We start from the raw sequence: 24,380 nt of genomic DNA, 5'->3' as shown, positions 1-24,380 counted from the left end.
ACGACAATTGTTTCATTTTTTTATGGGGAGGAAGGTGGTGCAGGTGTTATATAGTGCCTTTTCCCCCTAGCCATCTTTCCCCCCGGAAAAATGGCTATATAGTAGTTTTGCCCCCCCGGAAAAATGACTATATAGCAGTTTTTCCCCCACGGAAAGCTGACTATATAGTGGGTTTTCCCCCGTTTTATAGCCAGATTACCCCCACGGAAAACCTACTATATAGTAGATGTTCCCCCTTTTTTACATTCCGGTCATGTTTATGGCGGACCATTAGTGGCAATAATTTGCAATAACTGATATGATATTAATTTCTCATAATAAAGGATAATTATGGCACTTATTAATATATAGAATAAAATACATGGATTGTTCACCCCTGATATGAACAAAGGCACGCGCCTTCATAACATTCCTGTCTCATCACTATTTATTTCACCTTTTGTTACACCTTTTTGGAACACCTTTTACACGGATTTCGGAATACCACTAATCTTTTTCATCTAAATGATGCTTATCTACAGTTTTGACTTTGACGTTATGACATTAACATTTTTCAAAGAACACGTCAGAATACATTTGAGTGAAAATATGCCGGTTTGGAACTCTAATTTTCCCATGTATTATCATCTTTGTATAAACTCCTCCCAGGAAACTAACTGACCAATCTTGACTTAATTTTGTAGTAGAAGGGAATAACAATAAATTAATACCGTTAGAATTGACGATCTTAAATATAATCGTATATTTCTACTTCTAAATATCAAACAAGAGAAAGGGTGCAATGATATGATGAGAAACTGAAATGTTTTACTTCGATTGATGGGGTTCTAAATCATGGGTAAGGGTATCATAATTGATACTGTATTAAAGGCATGTGTAAAGTTAGTATTTACAATTTTGTTTTAAAGTCACGCATATTGATATTCATGTCTTTAAGCACATTTTTTACGAAACGCGAGGTTTTATGATGTAAACAATTTTAAAAAAGAACTAAAACTTTACAACCTGAACAAAGTCGGTATCTTTACTTGTTACTTTGGAAAATGTGAAATGGAGCCTGAACTAACCTTATGTATATATTATCATTCACTGCGTGCTAATTTTTCCGCTTTTTATTTTGCAACGTGGTTTATCCATATACAATTTTGAAAACGATGCCATATAAAAAAAGATACCTAAAAATCGTACCATACTATTTATTTCGTATTTTTGCAATAATGATTTACTTGTATACCATATCATTTCTTCGAACAATGAAAAAGGGTAATTAAAAATTAAAACAAACACATTTTTTTGATGAACTGACTCATTTTTTTAATATAAGCTTGTTCTAATCAATTGGCAAGTAAAAAAACTTGTATATCAAGTGCGTTTTTGTTGGTCATTTATTTTTTTTTCGGTTGCTACTTTTATGAATAAAAATTTGATTTATTTATTTATTATATCATTAGTCATCTTATGAATTGATTAAATGTTTTGAAGAATAATGAATTTACCCGCGTACCTTTTTAAATATTCTTGTTCGAAAATTTAAAAAGAAAATCAGAATTTAACGTAATTTTTAACCATTTTGATAAGGAAATATATGAGTGAGTGTATATTTTCAAATGATGTTTTTACTTTTAAATGACCGTAAAAATATGGTGATGTTGTCAACTTAAGTTTCTGAGATATATGGCCCTAAAAAAATACACTATTCATTATAATTGGGTTTAAAACATCGGGCTCGGAAACATCAAGGGCCCCCTACTCAGGGGGCTAAAATTTTCAGGGTCATATACTAGTGCTATACTACTAACAGTATTCAATCATTATAATTGGGTTTTAAACATCGGGCCCTGAAACATCGATGGCCCCTACCATGAGGGCTTAAATTTTCAGAGTCATCTACAAGTGGTAAACCACTGCCACTCTGAATATATGGTGATATGGTTATCTCTAGTTTATGAGACATGGGACCCTTAAGAATATGCACTATATTCATTAAAATAGGATTTTTAAACATCGGGCTTTGAAACATCGGAAACAAATTTTATCTAAAACAGAGGTTTAGCCTGGATAAAATTTGCACAAACAAACAGACGGAGTGATAGATTTAAAATTCTCAAAATATTTTTCCATTTCAAATTCAGAACACAGAATTATGCATATAAGTGTATATTTTGTAAAATCAAGTACTTTTTCAATTAATTACCTAAATTATTTAAGTTTTACGTATAATTCCATTACACACATGTTTAATTTTCGGTATTGTTTATAAAAATAATAAATCGGCAAAACGAAACTTAACCTGTACAGTGAATGCAGATATACAACTTGGGAGTATAGAAACATTGATTTTAATCCTTACTGGGTTTCCATAAGTATTTTTTATAATATATGAACCAAAAACGTGAGGGAGAAACCCTACTATGGGGGAAAAGCTACTATATAGTAGCTTTACCCCCCAGGGGGAAAGGCTACTATATAGTAGGTTTTCCGGGGGGAGAAGCTACTATGGGGGAAAAACTGCTATACAACACCGGTAAAGGACATGTATTGCTTGTGGCAGTTGTGCTATACTCTCATTTGTTATAATAGGTAATACTACATATTGATATAAAATGAAAGTTTCCAATTACACTGTACATAGCTTCTATCACGCATTTTGACCCGTGCGATAGTTTAAAGCAATTTTCAAAGCACTTAATGTAATTCAACCGATCATTTTTGAAATTTAATTTTCTGGATCCCCGCCTGATACGTCCGCCTTCTTGTATATTAGAATTACATGTACGTTGACCATTGTACACATTAACTTAATCGGCTATGATATGGGGCGATAACATTTTTTATCAATGTTTTTGCAGGATATGTAACAAATAACAGCCTATTTGTGGGTTTTTGCACTGATTATTTGAGATAATTTGCCGCCATCTTTTATGCATTCCACACACCACTCACAGTTTCTTTATTTGGTGTTCTGTGTGTATGGCGACAAATTGGTAAATTTGCACCACTCACCCCTTGATTACATTTTATCTGGCTAAGTGTAATGTAGTAGTATATTAAATACACACATCTTTGTTTGCAGTGCTTATTTACATCTTTAGAGATTTACTTACAAAAAAAGTAAACATTTGTATGACATATGTAATTATTGTCAATTTTGGTGCGGGGGGGGGGGGGGGGGGGGTAGGAAACTACAGAGAAACTTTACTTGGCTGTGAAACATATGCTTTTATTCTTTCTTGTTGATATATCAATGAATGAATTATAACAAAATATATGTACAACAATTAATTTTGAAATATTCATGCACAATCAAATAAAGGGTTTTACTGTTCTCTGCACAAGAAATCGGCAATGTGAACAAATTGGCACCCTATCATCCCTACCTTTAATTGTAGAGAGTAGATATCCTTCTATATTGAAAACAATTCCTAAAGTAAGACTCCTAATAAGTTGTTTACTGAGGAAAAGGAAAAAAAAATGTATTTATTAATAATTCTGTATGATGTGATAATATCTCAATGATTTGTTTATAATCATAGTACTAGTGTATCACTGTATGCATACATAAAAACGATAAGTAATGCTTATATTTATTAGTGAAACAGGACAGATTATTTATATTTCGATTATTTAGATACATGTACTAATCTTCATGCGGGGATCTAGAAAGGAGGGGGTCAGGGGATCTGGACCCCCTCCTCGGGAAAATTGGAGCTTATTAAATTTACATAGTAAAATATTTTAAAATTGGCCTAGGACCCTCTACAGAAAAAATTAGCTACTCTTATGAAGTTCTCTACCATAACCGCATTTACACAAAAGGGGTGAATAAACCCGGGTTTTAAACTATTACTGGTGGTGAAATACCTTAGGGTTCAAACGCATCAGGTGGAAATGCACCAGGGCAAACACAATCACTTAGATCCGCGAAGCACACTGCATTATTACTAGTCTATTTAGATATTCTGTCTAAAAGTAAATACAAATAATTATTTAGTTAGGTAGGGAGAAGTGAACATAGCATTTATTTGTATATAAGAGCATGTACGTATGATTTTTATTTAGAACAGTTTGATGTCGCTAGGATACATATTTTCAGATCCTTGATTTGATTGGTTAATTTAGATATTGAATCTCGAATTTCGAATCTCGTATTTCGAATCTCGTATTTCGAATCTCGAATGATCCTTCTCGGCTTTCGTAACTTTCAGTTCAGTTCATTTCTTTATCAATTTTAAGCTGTTCAGCTTATCAGTGCAATAGGTATAAACAATATACACGTAAAGGTAGGTTAACAGGAGAATCTGACAGAAATGAACATATGATATCAACATTTAATTTGCCTTAAGGTATTACTCAAAATGAAAAAAAATTTCCACTGATGATAATGAAAAACCATCTGTTGTGTGTAAAAGACCTATCATGGTCGTGCTATTTTTCACTTTCAAAAAAAAATAGGTCAATGACCTACTTTTTGAGATAACGGCCATTGAATATTTTTTGGAAATTTAAGAAAAGTCCCTAAATATTTTACACTATGATTGGGATTTTCTTAATTGTGAAAATAATAATAATTGTTAACTCTAAAAATGTAACACAGTTTATGAATGGCAGTGACACTAAACAGACACAAAGCATTAAGTTTTCATTCACAATTTTTATAAATATTCCAGTCCGAATTTCCCCCTCAGTTTTTAAATTCCTCCCCTTTTTTTTAATTAAATTTTACAAAAACATGAATGATGATAATACTAAAACATTTATAGCATTAAACTAGGTATATTGACCTTACTCGTTAAGCATTAACGTTATATGAGGTCAATGATCAAAATTTTGAGATATGGCGCCTTTTATCGTTTTTAAGCATTTTTCGATATTTTTGTAGTGTGTGTAATTCAAATATCTAAACGAAAAAGTGAGAGAAAACCAACAGAAAATATGCAAAATTATGTTGACTAACAGATAAAATCTTAATTTTGAATAATACAGTACTACTAAAAATATGTCACTGAAAAACGAAATCTGAAAATTTTAGTCCGAATATCCTCTGTTTTGCTAAAAGTCCAACTTTGTTTGAGCCTAATTCCATAATATAGTAAAAATATCGAGTGGTTTCTCAATAATAATTCATTTCATAAATATTTTTAGTGTTTAGAACAAATTTTACCCATGACATTGAACTTTATAACAATCCGAATTTGAGAACTCAAACCCTGTGTAAACGACGTCCTTAAGTAAATCTTGTCTTATTTTCAAGCCAAAATGAATTAATTTACCCAAATTACATAGCTCTTTTATATTTTCAGCGATAGCATTAAAACGCTTCAAAAGCTTAGACACTGAAGGATTTTTTATTCAGTAATATGGCTCAATGTACCGTATATCCAGTTTTTTCGAGTGTCACAAAATTTGCGAAAATGGGGAAAATGTGTAGCATTTTTAATTTGCGCCGGTCATTTTTTGCGATTAAAAAAGTTTCTTATAGAAAATAATACAGAATATTATTTCTGCGTATTCAATAATTTGCTATTTAAAAGACATGGCGAATAAAGCAAAAATAAGATCATCGCAAAAATAACTGGATAATTATACGGTATTTTTTGCGATAGCCTTCGTATATGGGACATCTAGAAATAAAACACAAAGACATTCGTCTTCAATAGAATTTTCAATATTTTTATTCTAATGCTAGATAATAATCTTGAGAGCTGAATTAAATAAAACCTATTGATACCAAGAAAAGTGTCTCAATTCAAAACCCGCCAAATTCTAGCAAATGTAGCAATATTATAATATATGTTACATGTACCGTAAAACAATTCCATTTTTGAATTTAATAAACATTGTCATTTTTATTGCATATAGAATATACAAATGTTAAATGTATGTAGACTTGATTCATCCGCATCAATTTTAATAATTAAAAACTCATTCAAAGACTATTTTACGGCATATTGTGCAGTTTTGGCAATGCTAAAAAATACAAAAGAAAAGTTTTTTTTTCTTGGGGCCTAAACATCTTGGGGCCTAAACATCTTTAGATTAAGGGCCTAAACATCTTTGGGCCTAGAAATTCTGCTACCTTTGTTATTACCCATTGTGTAATTCTTTTTAGAATTATAGTGTATCCGATTCACATAGGGACTGTCTATGTGTATTAGCGCTTTATCCGGGGGCGTAGTGATGGACTGTATAATAATGTAGATGTTATGTCCACCGGGTAAGGCAGGGGTTCAGCTTTGTTTACTACATAAACCGATGAATGTATAACTTTTTAAATACCAGCTTGTTTAATTATACTTTCGTATACGAGACTTTGATTGTTATTATATCTGTTTTCTCATATGAATCATTGTGTGCGTTTTTCTTTCTTGTTCGTATATACTTGTATTTGAAATTGAATTTTTATTTGATTTTATATAATTTATATTTATGTATATGATTATTAATGTCCACAATTTTGTAATCTGTTTTATTTAAGGAATGAATTCAATATTTATTTGTTTTATATGATATAAAATGGTTTGGGGCAGTTTACTGAGTAAACTGTTTCAAACCATTTTATATCTTATAAAACTAATAAATATTGAATTCATTGCTTATAATTTAATTTTTTAACTCTTCATTGTCGATAAAAACGGCCATTTGACCGTTAAAATGACGTAAAATTGTACAAAATTCAAACGTAACGTCAGGCTATTGATACGTTTTTGACGTTAGTCTTACTATGACATAGGCAACATTCTTTATACGATTTAAAATATTTTTTTTAGCCAATCAGAAATCGCGTTACAACCAAAATTAAATTATATATACATATTATAAAAAAATTGGTTATGTTTAATAAACTGAACGAGTAAGCAAATGTGTAAAATAATTAGATTTAACATTTTTACAATGTAGCATGTTCAGTTTACTCTCACTGTTCATGGAATAATTCTATAAATTTTTGATGAAACCAAAAGTATAGTCATCCTAAATTTATCGTCTGCTTTACCAAAAACAAAAAAAAACAAAAACAAACAAAAAAAACTAAACCAAACCAAACAAACAAACACCCCCCAACCCCCCCCCCCCCCCGACAAAAACAGAAACAAACAAATCAACGCTTGATATACACAAAGTCTGTTTTTTTTTTATTTTAAAATGCTACACGTACATGTATTTACATTGTATGCGGTGTACAGAAATTATGACGTAAAACACATTAAATTAAGGGATTCTCCAAGTAACACGTACTTGTACAAATTCAAATGTTTAACCTATTTAATGATCGATTGGTTTTGACTTTTGATATCCTTGTGATTACATTATCTCGTGTTAATAATGATTTCGTAGGAGAAAACGTTCTGAGTTTTAGAAAATGGCGGTCAGCCATTAAATATTTTCAAGTATATGAAAATCAGAGTGACATTTGAACAGTATTTTGACGACAAATTCATGACCAAGTGTTTATTAGCTGATTAAAGCGATCGCAATGTAACACACTGTTTAAATGTCAGTATGTTGGCACCAGTTTCTCTTTAACCTCTGTTCTTTTTTCTTCCGGGTCTGCAAACTTGAAGGAATTTCATAAGTACATAATCTTATTATGGCATCCGGGAAGTTGGAAAGTATCCAGAGGTTCCGAGAACTCCATGTCCCTTAAGCTTTCATCAGAAGTTCAACAATCCATACATAATTATGTTCTCCGGTCCTTTAAAATTAAATTCGCGCACATCGATCTCGCAATCAATATCGACAAAAATCAAGAGAAATTGTTTTCAATAGTCGGAAATTCTAAAAGATGTCAAAATTAATCCATGTTTGTTATTCTTTTATTAAGAATAAATGACGCATTTACTAATTTTTCATATTTTTTAATTTGAAAACATAAAAGACGTTAGAAATCATGATAGACCCTCAAAGTCAATGCCGTAACACTGTTAGATTTTTGAATTATTATTAACTAATTAAAATGTCTGAAAAACTGCCATATGACATCTGCCGCAAACAAACCGGGTTTCTTCTAAAAATGAAATCATAAATATTTTTTGTATTTATTGAAAACTATATATTTCACAACTAAGAAGTTTGTTTAAACTCCATAAAATTCAAATTCTTTCTCGAGCAAAAAATGTATTCAGTTGCGTTTATAAACCCCCCCCCCCCCAAAAAAAAAAACACACACAAAAAAAACCCAAAAAACAAAAACAAAAACAAAAAAACCTGTGAAACGTCTGAAAGGACTAGTGTTATAATCTGTTTTATGAAATGCAGATAGAACATGTAATAAAAGAATTTATCAAATATTAATGATCTGATATAAATAAATTTATAAGTTAATAAATTATTTATTTTTCTTTAATAGAAACTCATTACTCGATGAGTAATTGTATTGTAACAGTTGATTTTGTAAATAATTTTGTAAAAACCATGGTTACATGAACATTGAATTTGGATACCCAACATGTACATGAATCCGAAAGGAATAACTTTTACCTTTCTTAATATTCAATACATATATTAATATCCGAATATTAACGTGGAGATAGCGTGTCAATGTGGGTGTTTGTTTCTTTGGAATTATTAAAATGAACATAATTTTTTAAAAAGTGTTTCCCTGCTTTACAATTACACCATATGCATGGTCTTTTTATAGGTAACCTTCGGATATTCTACTTAGAACTACCACAGAACCAGGAAGTTGGAACACTTCCAGCAATACTGGAAAGTCCTTATAATCTTTAAGACTGATAAGTGAAATTGGAGTTCAATGTATATGTATGTATCAATCAGATATAAACAATTGAACTGAGGTGCTGCGTATGTTGCAACGTGTTTAAATATACTCTCTTATTTCATCTGTCGGAAAATTCTATCAATTTTACCATCTGCCATCTGCAATTTTCATCTTATACACTGTGTCAAAATGTAATTACTTGTAAACGAAGATAACTATTTGCTTCTTAATAAAGCACACAAGACAGCTATATTGATTTATTCGATATTTTGTTTTTATATTACAGTTACACTATTTTCTTTTTCTAACAAATCCTATAGCATATTTTAACACATAAGTAAAGTAATCCAAAGTTTAAATGGCTTACATTCTGTAACAACCGTCTAAAATTATAGACCCCATCATTAGGAAAACTAAAAATAGCGCGGGGAATTTCTCACCAAAACTAAATGACACTTGTCTTAGATTAAATTCCAAACTGACCGTTTGTGATACAATGTCCCGATTTTTTACCACTAAAACTATAATAGGATGGACATTGTTTGTTGTACATTTAATATCGATTTCTAGCGGCTTTACCGTAAGTATTTTCTTTTTAAATTCCAATGCAAAACAGGTTGACAACGAATTGATAAACGGATAAGATTTTAATTTGTTAAAAATTACTTGCATAACAAAAACAAACTACAAAAATATTGATGCTTGAATCGTGCAGCCTGATAATTCTTCCTGCGATGTATCGGAGTTGGAGCCCGGACGACTTTTAAGGTGTACGGACAGGAATAACCTTCCCGTCACTGTTGCTTATGATGTCCCAACCGGGTCATCCTGTGACATCATCTGTCCATATAAGGAAGTTAAAGCTTGGGTCACTTGTGACGATGGAAGATGGAATGACTACTATCTACAATGTAAGCAGACTTGATCTGTGTCTGAAATTTACACGATAAAAGATTAAATTTTCTGATTGGTCTAATAGTTAAAAGTAATTGTTGTTGAAAAAAAGTTTTAGTTTTTGGTTTATTGGGGGACGGGGGAAGGGTGGTAGCAATATCAATTTAACCCAAAACTGAGATGTACAGTTTGTTGAAGAGATTGATTCGATAAATTAAATATCATTTTTACTGTAGATTGCAAAGAAGCACCATCGCACAATGAGCGGCGTTTGCGACCAAAAAGGTGGTTTCGGTTTCGAAGAATTTTCCGAGCTATTGGTCGATTCTTTAAATGCCTGTTTGGCAGTTGTTCAAGGCGTAAGTTTGAGTTTCAGTTTACATTTATTTATGTATAATTATTTATATATATAATATATTATTTATATATACAGATTAACATTATTATTCTTTGTTTAGTTTCAAAACATAAAGAAAATTCTATCCTTTTTAAAACAATTTTTTTTTTTGCTTAAAATCAGGTGACAACACCCCGCCTAGTTTGACATGCCCACCAAACATTAAAAAAACTGCAGTAAAGCTACAGACATGGCAGATTGTTTCGTGAGCTGAACCAACAGCCAACGACGGTCGGGATGGAGGAATCACGTTAGTATTAATATTACATTAGGAGTTTAACATTCATCAATTTCAAATTATACGCAGAAAGGTTTAATTAGAAATAATTAAAACTCTGAATATAACATTAATGCAAACAGTTTTAAATCCGTAAATAAACAAACAGTCAAAAGTTTTAATCTGTTACAGTATTTATTTTCATAAAGATCATTTGGTTGTATAGCACCCAGGCCTATAACTGTCCTTATAATTTGCAGACCGACAAGGCAAGGGAGAGCACCTGGTAGCTATTTCAGTTCGGGAGTGACTACTATTGGCTACTATGCTCGAGATAAAAGCGGGAACATGGCGCGATGCTCATTTACCGTGACAGTAAATGGTAAATAGTCTTGGAACCTCGTCTCAGATATTTTTTTGAATTCTCTAAATTTGACGAGAGAATAATATTCACTTCAACTCTGTTTTAGTCGTACGGTGTACATGGCCATCTCGTGTGGAAAACGGTTACTTCATGTGTCACCCCAGTGATGACGCAAGATATGGAGCCACATGCCGCTTTGGTTGTTACCCTGGATACAAACTGATCGGCAACACGCTGCTAGAGTGTCTTATAAACGGGCAGTGGAACAACAATCCGCCAAATTGCGAAAGTAGGAGAAATGATTCTTTTGTATTCAGTTTAGTCTTCTTAACAGGGTTATGGCATTTTTTTTTACTATTTTGAGTTTAATTCATTCTAGAGAAAACGTGTCCAACACTTTTACCAGCAGTTGGAAACTTAAAGTATACTTGCACCGATAGTAACAAATTCCGTAGTATTTGCACCTATTATTGTGCCACCGGATATGACATCACTCCTGGTATGTCACGTGTTCGGGTTTGTACGGCATTTGGTACTTGGAGGGGATCTGAACCAAGTTGTACAGGTAAATAAGTTATCTAGCGAATATTTCACTGAATACATATCTGAGTACCTCACTTATCAATGTAACTAAACGTCAAAACTATATAATTACAGATATCGAGCCACCAAGGATGAAAGGTTGTCAGCATACAGTATATGCATTTGCGGACCGAAACTCATCCACAGGAGTAGCTATGTGGTCCGAACCGATTGCTGAGGACAATCATGACAACAGTGTTGTTGTTCGTAAGGAGGGATCTGTTTCCCCTGGTGATAGGCTGTCGGCGGGAAACTATAAGGTGGTATACAAAGCGACGGATGCTGCCGGAAACAAAGCTCAGAGCTGTATAACTGAGGTTGTGGTGAAAAGTAAGGATAGCTAAAGCCCATGTTGAGGAATACAGTACTACTTATAAGAGCCAGTTTTGATTTTCCCTAACTAGAAAACGTTTATATGAAGAAAAAAAAATTAGTGTCGATCAATCCCCCCTGGCTATTTCTTATCTAATGATCATTTAAATTTATTTGGAGGAGTTTGATAGTTTGATGGTTCGCGAACTGGCAGTATGATGTGGTTATATTGTAGTTTTGACCTGCCCGACGGTATACCCGACGCCATTTCTAAGTGTCGTCTGTCCGTGGGGGACGAAGTATGGGAGTCAATGCGAATTCTATTGTGATGCTGGCTCAGTGCGCAATGGTTCGAAAGTCGTTGTCTGTGAAAAAAGCGGAAGTGGTAATTACGGCTTCTGGACATTTGGCGAGAGACAACCGCACTGCGAAGGTACCGATCTTATTACAAATTCACTTTTTAGTCCTTCCATGATTGTTTTGTCGTTATTCAAAAACAATAAGTAAATCTCTAGTACAATGATTTACAAACGAATATTGACAACAATCAGATGCTTTAAGGAGAAAATGATATTTTAAAAAAATGGCTTTTGTATGTTTTGTGATGACAAAAAACTGAAAAGGGTAAAAAAGTAACTATGCAATAAAAAAAGTAAATTACAATTTTTTTTTTAGATTGTTTACAAGTTGAAATGCATTAAGATAGAATAAGTTTATGTTCATTGCTTTTAGTTATGGAAAAATGCATCGAAACCCCTAACACCCCGCATAATGGCGCCCTTGCCTGTGACTACTGGCTTGGGGGAAAGTTTTGTCAGATGCTTTGTAAACAAGGTTATGATGTCGAAATTGGTAAGAATACCGTCGATATTCTTGTGTGTGGTGAAAGCGGAAAGTGGTTGCCAACAGGGTCACTTCCTCTTCCGGATTGCGCGAGTGAGTATCAATTTTTATACATGTAATGATACAATGATGCGGTTTTAAGAAAGAGGCAACATTTACACATTTTTTACACTGCTTTTGTTTTTAAGGGAGTTTTAGAGCGGATAGAGGACAGCTCCGTATGTCTGCTACCTATTACTTTACTGGCGATTGCACAGACTCGGCAGTCCAAGAAGAAATAAAAGAAAAATTCATTATTACTTTATCCACATCAGCATACAGGGACGCTTGTTTAGTGCATGCTAAAGAATGCAAAGCTGAAAATGTACAGGTGTGTAAACACAAACCAAAGCCTTTTTTTTAATACTAACTAAAGCCATTTTTCACTACCAATGACTACAAAAGTATAATATTGTTTTGAAACAGGTGAAGTGTGGTCATCTTGCTCGCAGAAAGAGATCTGGAGACTTGCGCATTGACTTTGACATATCAGCAGAATTCGACAACGCATCATTTGCGGAATCGTTTGCAAGGTTTCGTCGACATCAGTCTGATATTGTTGACAAAATAATTGAAGAGAAATCATCCGGTATCCTTGATTTCAACATCAGTACCTACGGCGTGATGGAAATGAAAGACATAGAAAACTTCGATGTTGTACTGCAATGCCCGGAAAGAACAGTACCTTCTTACAAAACTACATCGTGTGGTAATTTTCCCTTGAAAACAATGATTTATACGTACATTATACCGGTAGTACTCATTATTAGATATTGACCATTTGTATGTTTTCTTTTCTATAAAGTTGAATGTGCTGCTGGTACGTTTTTCAACACAACAACAGACACGTGCGAAATGTGTCCACGTGGATCTTACCAAACGATCTCGGGACAAATCAGCTGCTTGTCTTGTCCATTTGGTCAAACTACAAAATCAAAGGGAGCACAGAACATATCGCAGTGCATAGGCAAGTTTTTTATATTTCATCCCCCTTGATTTTTATAGTTTAGCTCTGTGAAATCATAAAATTTTGTTGTGCCAGTTTTCATGGATTGCAAGGCTCATCGAGCCGTATTTTATTTTGTGGACTTTTTTAAAACCATGGTTAAATATGATATATTATAATATTTCTTAATTCGTGTAGGGTAATGTAAATTCATATTTCAATTGCGAGTGAAGGAGAGGGGGACAAAATTAACGAAAATTGAGTACCACAAATTCGTTGACATATCAATTATTATCGTTATTTAGCAATTAAATCTTAACTCAGTAGCAATATTGTTTCTTTGGTTCCAGATGGATGCCAGCCTGGGTCTTGGTCGCCAAACGGGACACCGGAGTGTTCACTTTGTGCGGTGGGGAGCTACAGTGATGTTTACGGAGCAGCTGAGTGTAAATCGTGCCCTGGGTCCAAGTCTACGGTAGAGGAGGGGGCGACTAATTTCTCACAATGTCAGGGTGAGGGAACTTACATTTAAATGGTTCAATTATTTTGTATACAAGACCATTGTTTTAAAAATAGGAAAGTGCAGAGGGTTGTACATGTATAATAACGACATATTTTTTTTTGATTGTGACATAATTATCATTAAAAACAATTGGGTTTTTTGGCTATGTAAAGGCAGGGTTGAATGTAAGTCTTGTGGCAATTTGCTAGTAGATGGTTTTTCAAATGAATATGAACTAGTATAATTATGTTAAAAACATCCTAGCACTTGTTAAATTAAATAATATATATTGCGTTTATAAAGGTTTATGTTATATATGAAAATCAATTACATGTACTTCTATATGAACACTGGAGATGTTCCGAACTGCCCTTGTATATTGCCCTTTTGTCTAAACATCCTCATGTATTGGAAACAGTTTGCATTGTCTTAAAGGGTTTGATATGCAGTAGTCGTCAATTATGATATTAAACATTTTACAGTTATATATTGTTAAATTTAAAAGTATGCCCGATTTTAATTTAGATTTTGATTTGCGTTTGACGGAGTCTGGTAGTCAAGCGTCCGTTGATATAGATGCCCCAGATTCAACACTTGTCAGCATTGCGTTTTGGTTTAAGAGAGACATAACGTCCACTGACAATGTTACTGTTCAACTTCACGATAGAGACACAGGACATATGACTTTCTTCATAGAAATTGGCTCTGAATCTGAAGCTAAAATAGGCAACCCAAGGTAAATTCTGTAGATTTATTCTGGATACGTAATGTGATAATGACTGTAACATTTAAACTACACATTTGTTATAATCAAAATATCTTGAGTGTTAAAGTCATTTAAATATCTGATATTTTAAAATCAGGGAGGCGAAAACTGCATCACATATTATGGAGCGGGAAAAGTGGAGTTTTTACATCTTAAAGCAGAATATGAACTACACTGAACTTTACACAGACGGAACGCTAACGTTACGAGCAGGCATGACTTTTGTAATTCCAAGGAGGATGAAAATTTCCTTAACAGGTTGATCAATATAAGAGTTTATATAAGCAAATAAAAAACCCATAAAAGTCTTTTTTATTGCTCCACATATTAAATTTTTTACAAGGATCATTCAGTTTGATGAAATACTAAATGGGGTCGTTCCCTTTAATTTTCGGTCCATTAGCCTTCATATCATTAGGTGAGTTTGTCTTAAAACTTTAATCTTTTGTAATATGTGTCAGGAAAAGGAACAGTGTCCAGATTTAATATATGGACGAATCAGTCAGCTTCATATTCCATGATAGCAGACATTGCCGCTCGATGTAGCTCCGATGATACAGGGGACTTGCTAAGTTGGAAAGCCTTTGAATCAACTACCGGTGACAACGTTTTCAAGCAATCACCCAGTGAATGTGATGGTACATGTACATCTTTCTTATTTTCTTCAAATTATCCGTATACAACAATTGCTTTAAATTGTTCAGGTGACATCTTGATGTAAGTTAGTGAATTCTCAAGATCAATTTTTTTCCAGATGTTGATGACTGCTTATCAAGCCCATGTCAAAACGGTGTATGTACGGATCTCATTGGGGGGTACGAATGCCAGTGTGATTTTGGCTTCACTGGCGACAACTGTGAGGAGAACATAGATGACTGCGTGGATCACGCATGCGAGAACAACGCTACCTGTGTAGATGGCGCTGCAAACTACACATGTGATTGTCTGTACGGTTATAAAGGGGATTTGTGTGAGATTGCTATGGGTAAATATGTTACTGGTGATAAGAACGTAAATTATATGAAAACAAGTATGAAATTATTCAACGCTACTTAGTCTACCAACTTTATTTTTGTTCTTAGTTGACGGTTCTTGGGGTGAGTGGGGTGAGTGGTCCTCCTGCTCTGTGACCTGTGGAAATGGAACACAGCAGAGATGGAGAGTCTGTAACGACCCAGCTCCTGATAATGGCGGCCTGGAATGTCCGGATAACAGTACCGACAGCAGACCTTGTATCCAAGACAGTTGTCCTGGTAAAGTCAACATTGTCATTCGTGATCATAATATGAAAAAATTACTCTCTTTCACATTTCTAGATTCCTAAAGCATATTGGTAGAAACGATTATACCAAAGCCAGAATTAAAGGTTTGAATTCTTGATTTCTTAAATTTGAAGTTTTTTTAATCCAGAATGTAGTCAGTTAGAGCAGCTTGCACATGTTAACTGGACGTGCAACAACGACACAGAGAACATGAATTGTACCATTGAATGCGCTGATGGATACGACTTTGATCACGAGATCAAGCCATACTATATGTGTGGCAAAAACACGTTTTATCTATGGGATTTTCAGACTGATGATAATCCGGATGGGAAAATGCCTGCTTGTTTAGGTACTAAACCACTTGTGATTACTTTTAAAATTACAAATAAACATATTTTTAAAAAAAAACAATTTATATTTTTTTTTACTGACTACACATTTTCCTCTGATTGATAATTGTCAGTTATTATATTTCAGAAATTAAGGACGGAAAAAAGCTTCAAGTGTCGTATACAGCATCCTACAAGGACTTAGAATGCGATACAACAGATAAATACACGGATGTACGCAAAAGCGTCCCAGAAACCGTTCAGCTGGGACTCAACAACATTGAATGCGTCTCTACTGGCGTCTGTTTTCCGGAGAGAGTTACCGTTACTGACTGTAGTAAGCGTCAAAAGCGTTCAACCACAGTCACTACAGCAGGGATAGATGTGTCATTATCATGTGATCCTGCGAGCCGTAAGTCTGGGGATATTTTTCAATAACAGTTTTGAAAACCATTGAAAATAATCTTAACAAGTACAGAAAACAATTCGACTGAGATTGTTAGCTTTGTGAGACACATTAAGTAAAAGTTATATTCTCCCTCACTACGTTCGTCCGAATATAAAACAGTAAAGTGCTAAATGATTAAAAACAACAAGTAATACATAGGTACGCTGCTCTCTAGCGTTCATTTTACTTTACACAAGAACACATACTAACAACCATCTGTCAGCCAAAAATCAACGCTTTCAATCTGCCATATTACGTGAAATCACAACTAGCGAGCGAGCTTAGAGGGCCACGCCACTGCATTGTCGAACTTTTTATATTACCTGATCACGTGACCCGTTTCATTTCAGACGGAACTGAAACCTGCTATACCTTGTTGTACGCCGCAGTCAATGAATTACAAGTAATGGCGATGAACCGAACTCTCGATGTTGACATCCAGAATATCATCTACGTCATTGATGCACCAAATGCGCAGGCGGACAGTTCTGTTTCTTGTCCAACCGGAATGGTTCCAACTCAGTTTTACTGCAGTATGTTTAAATGACTTTATAAAAATAAAATTCCAAAGAGTATGTAAAATTTATCATAATATCAAAGTCTTTGTTTCAAACGTTTGTCTTTGTTGCTAGTTCCCTGTGCGCCTGGTCGTTACTATAGAAACGATCAATGCCTTAAGTGTGACTTCGGAACGTATCAGGACTTATCGGGACAACTCTCATGTGTAGAGTGCCCGGATGGTACAACGACCCCAGGAAGAGAGTCCCGAAGTGCTACTGAGTGCTCCATTAAATATGACACAGAGACGGATTGTACGTTAAAAATTAATGCAATGCATTGTTTAAGAGTATAACTACATCTGTTCTTAATACTGTATACAGGGTAATTTTCGCCCCATGTAATTTTCGCACTTTTACACTAGCAAGCCTTTACGCCCCGTCTTGAATTAGCCCAGATACAGTTGTGTTAACAGAGATATTATTTGCAACATAGAATTCGCCCAGTCTTAAATTCGCCCTTGGACAACCAGGGTGAAAGGGGCGAAAATAAAACGGGGGCGAATATATCCCTGTTTACAGTATACTCTTGCTGTTTCATAAAATTAAAAAAAATGTTTTGTTTCAGCGTCCATTACAGTTATTGTGGCAGTAGTGACATCAGTTATACTGATGGTAATCGTGACTGCATCCCTTTTAACTTTCAGACGGTTTCTGTAAGTATTATCTACATGTTTTTACCTATTTAATACTGGTTTTTAGCTCACCTGAGCTGAAAGCTCAAGTGAGCTATTCTGATCACATTTTGTCCGTCGTCCGTCTGTCCGTCCGTCCGTCCGTCTGTCCGTCCGTCTGTCTGTCCGTCTGTAAACTTTTTACATTTTGAACTTCTTCTCTAAAACCGCTTATCCAATTTCAACCAAATTTGGCACAAAGCATCCTTATGTGAGGGCAAATATAAATTGCAAAAATAAAAGTCCGATCTGTATTCAAAGCGGAGAAAACCTTGAAACTGTAGAAAAAGGGGGGTGCATTTTTAAAAATCTTCTTCTCAAGAACTACCGATTCCAATTCAACGTAGTTTAGCATAAATTATCCTTATGGGAAGGAAAATATAAATTGCAAAAATTAAGTGCTAATTCTGTTTCAAATCTGAGTTATTACGAAAATAATAATAAAGGAAATGCGTGTTTCAATCAGTTTAATAGCTTCGGGTTCGGCATCCGGTAATCCGGCATCCGGTAAAATGGGTAGGCAAGACTTGGTCTGGGCAAAACAAAGATTGGCAGTTATTAATCTGCCAATCTCATTAAAATTTCAGGATATTTGATGGACTAGTATATTTGTATTCGCTGTAAATATTGCTGCAAAATAATGCGTATTTGGAATTAACGATTGTCGATCTGCCTTGGCTTTTATTTTGCCACGGCCCGGGTTTGCATACCCATTTTACCTAGACTCGTATTCCATACTTCTAAAACGAGGTTCTTTGTTTAAAGCAGCCATGACATTATACGAAAAAGGGTCGATCTGACTATGATGAATTTGCTTGTTGTGCAACAGTTCGCGTATGAAGGGAAATTTTTGAAACATGCAAAATATATTGTTGCCGATTTTGTGAAGTAAATTGAGGCTAAATATTTCAATGCGTTGACAGTTTTCACACATGACGTTGGTGTTAGCTTGTTCCGATTTTCGTTTCGTTTTCATTATTTCTGCTTGTAACCTGGGAACTATCGTCTGTATTATTTCGTGATTTTTACGTATCAAATCAAACAGAGACTTTGGTAAATCAAACAGTTAACTGTTTACTTGCGCAAATTAAGCAAAATCTGATGTATCAAAAAATAATGAAATACAATTCATTCTATCGGTAATTCGATCGGCATTATCTTTTGCGTAATGGTAGATTAATGCAATAGGTTTTGTGGCGATGCTCGGCATTTTCTCGAGTTTATTCAGTTTAAATAGAGTTTGACATTGCTGACGGAAATATGTAGGTATACACATGTATATATATGATTCATTTCGAAAAAATAAATTGTGTTCTTTATTTGTTATAGTGAATGTTTCTTGTGTTTAATTGTTTTCAATTTTTATTTACTAACCATATTTGAGTGTTAAGCTTCAAATTATAAGCAAGATACAGAAATTTGCTCACAATTCTATGTTTGTACACAGATCTTAAAAACTAAAGATTAAAAAAGTAAAAAATTTGTCAATATTTATTAAGAAAATTTTCAAAGTCCGTTCGTTCCGAAACCAACTTTAACATCTTATTGTATTGTAATCTTAACATTTTTTCGTCATTATTACTCCTACTGTACCAGTGAACGGGTCTTGAGTGAATAAAAGAATATAAAATCTTAGGCCATTCTTTTTTTCCATTTTAAATGCTGAATAGGAAATACCAAGTTAAAAATCATAAGCTGAATGTAATAAACTCATGTGAACAAATTATGAATCAAACCTAGGGGAACTGTGAGCTCTGTATCTTGCTTTTATTCTACAATTGACGCTGAAATTTTGGTTGAACATTAGAAAATCTCTATGAATTAGAGTATGTTAAATACTTGTACAAACAAAATAAAAGAATGATACTGTGAAATCATTAGATTTCGTGGTGGCTTATTTTTCGTGGAATTCGTGGGTACCTCTCATCCACGAAATAACATCCTTCATGAATTGATGAATTAGGGTAATAAAGTCATATTCCCTTTTGTAGATATATATGAATACAAGAAATTACGTCCCCACGAACCTGTAAAATTTAAGTCATCCACAAAAATTGGCCCCCATGAAATTTAATGATTCCACAGTATTCTGTATATATCTACTCTCTGGGGCCCTCTCTTTACACAATAAATTATGTGAAATCTACATCAATTTTGATAGTTTTTTCAGACACGAGTAAATAAAATCAACATCTTTAAAACAGTTTCCATATTTCTGACACATTTCTGTTGCGGGGATAAAGTAATTATCGCTATTCCTAAGAATATCACAGCGGAAAATTATCCTGGTTTGTACGCGAAGTAAATAACAGTCATTTAATTATAATGGAGAAGACAAATAAAATTGTTGAATGTTTTTAATTTGAGGAATTGAGCACATTGAGGTACAATTTTCTTCTTCACATCTATACATGTAGGGTTTTTAAAATAAAAAACAATAACTATTATTTTTTTTTAATACAATAACTAGTAAGTACTGAGTAGTTGATGAAAAAAATGTACCTATATGCTCTCATATATTTTGATCGCTTTACAAAGTGGGGGGGGGGGGGGGGGGGGGCAGAACGAAAATATAGGGATTTGGAAGTTTACAACTTAACAGTATACCTCTACCAAATGTTTAGTTTTATATCTTGCGTAGAAATTTCTTATTCTGGTAAAAAATAGTATTTCATGAAGGTACAATGTCAAAGATTACATGTATACAAAAAAGTGTAAAATTCGAATACTTTACAATATTTATTTTTTGTTTTTCTACCGAGGGACCATATGGCACAATATCTTTTGAACGCCCATTGTTGCTCAGGTGAGCGATGTGGCCCCATGGGCCTCTTGTTAATGAACTGAATTTGCATGTCGTTGTCCGTAAGCAACTTGTATATTTATTCATGAATATTCAGGTCTCGGGGTAACAATAAGGATGCAAAGTTTTCTTCAATGGTGTTCCACATCAAACCGAAACAGCAAGAATTTGTGTCAAAGCCAGCATTTGACAACTTGTAAGTGTTCACATCTTTTCAATTTCAATTATCAGTTTTACATTTGTCGCCTTCATTTTCATAACTTATGCTTTTCAATATTTTAGGCAATTATCACAAAAATGGAAAACACGGGACAGCAACCTGCCTGGGGATATAGATAACAGGGGATTTGTAGAGGACATAGACACTACTTATTTACAATAAATGGAACGGTTACCTCATTTACATGTACTAGTATCCGTGTGCAAGTACAATCATTCTTGTTGGCTTATTTCCAATGGGATTCTAATCTACCAATTATGAAGCAATCAATGACATGTCTTAATATGATTCGTCAAAGACGGCAGCTACCGAACACTCACTGTCTTTGTAATTGTTAAGGTTCCATGAGCTAACTTAGTTACATCTTTTATGTGTTGTGAATGATAAAAAGAAAAGATTGATCGTGTTTAAATGTTTGAAATGTCAAAGGAAAATGTGTTTTTATACTACATGTTTATAGAATAACATTTTTTGATTAAAAATAAAATGCTTTTATCATTATAAAATTCATGTCTTTAATTTCATTATAATTATCGAGATGTAGTTGTATACAATTAAAAATGAGCTGTATGAAAATGATCCGAAGCCCCTTATTGAAAATTGAAATTTAATAGATTCAAATTGTGAAATTTCCGAAAAAGGCTGTGGGACTCCTGTGGGACCGCCACCCAGAGCACAAAACTATCCCTAGGACCCCCCCTTTCCCCCAGGGGAAATTTTCTGAATCTGCACGTGCACAGTGTAATCATATTTATTCTTCAAAAACAGAAAAAGTACACACAAGAAAGAGCTCGAGGTAGCATAATTATGTTATCTTAAGTTCCAGAAGAATAGGCTTTATTCAGCAGTCTGGGTAAGATTTCAGTTTTAATGAAAAAAATATCAACCATGGCGCATAAAACCATTAGTATGGGCTCGTGGAAGTTAACTTTTTAAGCCCAGTGACGCACTGTGCGTATACATAATGGTATGGAAAACAGCCTCTCGTGTAGTATACCGGAAGCTGTTTTTTTTGCCGTATTTTTTTTACGATATTCATGAAAATTCATATGGAGACAGTTGCGCGTCTTGCTGAAGAAACGGATGGTTTCATGATTTTATTTTATAAAGTTTCATTTTAAATAAATAAATATTTATGGCTTGTATAATTATTTTTTCTGGATGTTGTATTTCAATAAATTTAATGAATTAATTTAACAAAAAGATATATCATAATAGTCTACTGGAATTTCTCGATGTGCTACTTTCATTTGTAAGAGGAGTGAAAAAATAACACATCCTCGTCAAGATGGGTCCCTCAAATTACAGGTGTCTTTTTTTTTCATTTCCTTAAATACAATATCAAATTAAATCGAGAATTTCAAAGAGAAACGTCAAGAGAGATCGTTTATTGAATGTGAACTTTAATTCTATTTGACATTCAAATATTCGACATTTATTTCCTGCGTCCAAAAACCCACATTTCTTTATTAATATTCTATTCTGTTAATAAAGCCAACTTAGCGAATTTTTCTTATTTGTATACATGAAAGATCTTGTTTTTCTTTAAATCCTAGTTGAATGGATGCACTGGTGAACTTTAACTTTTAATTTCTTATGTTGAATGACTTCATTCACAGTTAGATCAAAAAGATAACATTGGTGATCACGGGTTAAATGAAATATGCTTATAGGAAGTCTCGATCACCTAATTCGCGGAATCGATCAGTTCAACCCGGAAGTTTAAACTGACTGTGTCGCAATGGTTAAAGTGCAAATAATCATTGCCATCGATTTACCATTTCAGAGAGAGAGAGAGAGAGAGAGTATGGAGGGTAATCGTGTTCAAAAATCCAGACAAGTAATCTTGTAAATCCGAATATTTAATCGTGTTGGGGTGCGAGTCTGAGTATGAATATGTGTAATTCTGATCGTGTAACCTACAAAACTCAGGGATAAACACTTTAGAGTTGACCCCGCAGGCCTTCAATCTAATCTTTCCTACAGATGCTAATTGCAGCTGTAAAATGCTGATTGTTATTCACATGTAAGCTGCCACTATAATACAAACTTTCCATCTGTAGTCTCTGCATTTGTGTTTCCGTTTTCTGAAATATCATGGCTGACATGTTGCAAATCAACAAATGTAAAGTCTACAAGTTTGTCGAATTTTGACATGACCATATATGAAAAGTGACGTCACCGATAGAAAAAGGCTAGCTGCAGGTAAAGGCATGCCGTTATCGCCGGAATAGGAACGGAAGGAAGTAATATTAAAAAAATATAAGGTTTGTCTATAATCATATTATTTCTGGATAACAACTTTTCTTAGAAAGTACTATTTTTCGGAAAATTATTGATAAGAAAAACAAAGAATTTAAAGACATTAGTTTTGAGATTTTGATTAATATGAGACATAAGAAGCGACACCCCCTTTGAAAATAAATAAATAAAAATTCCATAGATAAGTTAACTGTCGTGAAATTACAATGTGTATAAATCTTTTAATTTAAAAATGTTTCATTTTGCATTGTCGGCAATATAAAGGAAAAAAGCCTATCACGTAGGTGAAAATTAAAATTTTAAGCAATTATTACGCGATATGAGCATGACGTCCTGAAAGTCGGTTCAATACAAACTCACTTTGTGAAATTGGTTTATAAAAAATTTCCGGAGAGCTATTATAATACAGCTTTACAGCCACTTGTGAACATGTTCTGTTTGCCATGAAGCAACTACTTTATTTTGTAAAATTATCGTCAATGCAGTATATACATGTATTTTAAAATATTTTATGATTTGAACTCTACCAGTTCATATACGATCAAATTCATCTGACCCACTCCGTTCCTTACTTAAATTTCAGAAATCCAATTTTCGAAGAAAAATCATAATTGCAAAAACATAAACATACTAGTATACCATTATTATTTCTTCAAAACTTTTCAATTTTTAACAAAACTTGGTGCTTAAATTAATAATTATAAAACTTCTTTTTATTTATAACAGTTTTAGATTGTTTTATTATTCATCTTTCACTTACACAACAAATCATTTTGATATTTTAAAAAGGTATAAATACATGTATAGATACATACATTTTTCCGCAAAAAAAAAATACCAAATCTTTGCAGGTCGTTTATGCTAACTAATTTAGAAAAATAAAAAAAAAAATAACAAGAGAAAAGCTGTCAATGTGACAGCAACCGGGTTGGTCAATCCTGAATTGATAAATACTACCTATCCAAAGAAATGTGATATTCTATATGCAATGTTTTTGCCAAAAATGACTAAGTTCAACAGCTGATATTTTTGAAAAATTTTCAGAAATCAAAATCCTAGCAATTTGCATACCTCTGATATATATGTATAATTGATATGCAACAGAACAATTTCCTATCTCGAAAACTGTACAAGGAGTTATCGGTACAATAAGGGTACCTTTTTGGCAGCCACTCGCCCGCCCGCCATTTTCACTATTTCAATAATCGAAAAACCCGGTTAAAAATTCTCTTTAAAAATATTTA

At 33.5% G+C, this 24,380-nt stretch overlaps 1 protein-coding gene across 1 annotated transcript; it reads left to right on the top strand.

Annotated features, from left to right (window-relative positions):
* Positions 1-9,140: 9,140 nt before the first annotated feature.
* Positions 9,141-21,379, top strand: LOC128177954 (sushi, von Willebrand factor type A, EGF and pentraxin domain-containing protein 1-like). Its single transcript, XM_052844888.1, has 26 exons — positions 9,141-9,296; positions 9,432-9,627; positions 9,847-9,969; positions 10,131-10,257; positions 10,485-10,606; positions 10,695-10,877; positions 10,968-11,153; positions 11,246-11,500; positions 11,718-11,915; positions 12,215-12,418; positions 12,514-12,695; positions 12,791-13,073; positions 13,170-13,331; positions 13,661-13,822; positions 14,338-14,548; positions 14,676-14,836; positions 15,040-15,216; positions 15,333-15,563; positions 15,661-15,831; positions 15,989-16,192; positions 16,321-16,584; positions 16,971-17,153; positions 17,253-17,432; positions 17,746-17,833; positions 20,752-20,850; positions 20,937-21,379. The coding sequence occupies exons 5-26, from the start codon at positions 10,573-10,575 to the stop codon at positions 21,034-21,036; spliced, it is 3,918 nt and encodes a 1,305-aa protein (XP_052700848.1). The 5' UTR covers positions 9,141-9,296; positions 9,432-9,627; positions 9,847-9,969; positions 10,131-10,257; positions 10,485-10,572; the 3' UTR covers positions 21,037-21,379.
* Positions 21,380-24,380: the final 3,001 nt, after the last annotated feature.

Source organism: Crassostrea angulata, chromosome 3 (genome assembly GCF_025612915.1).
Source record: "Crassostrea angulata isolate pt1a10 chromosome 3, ASM2561291v2, whole genome shotgun sequence".
Classification (NCBI taxonomy): domain Eukaryota; kingdom Metazoa; phylum Mollusca; class Bivalvia; order Ostreida; family Ostreidae; genus Magallana; species Magallana angulata.
Note: the sequence above shows the minus strand (reverse complement) of the source record. Positions and strands in the feature narration are given on the sequence as shown.

What these genes read in the sequence shown, in the direction of transcription:
- LOC128177954 (XM_052844888.1), top strand. Translation starts at nt 10,573, where the DNA reads ATGGCGCGATGCTCATTTACCGTGACAGTAAATG. An exon ending in ATCTGAACCAAGTTGTACAG is followed by an intron (nt 11,154 to 11,245) that starts GTAAATAAGTTA and finishes ATATAATTACAG; the next exon opens with ATATCGAGCCACCAAGGATG. An exon ending in AACTGAGGTTGTGGTGAAAA is followed by an intron (nt 11,501 to 11,717) that starts GTAAGGATAGCT and finishes GTTATATTGTAG; the next exon opens with TTTTGACCTGCCCGACGGTA.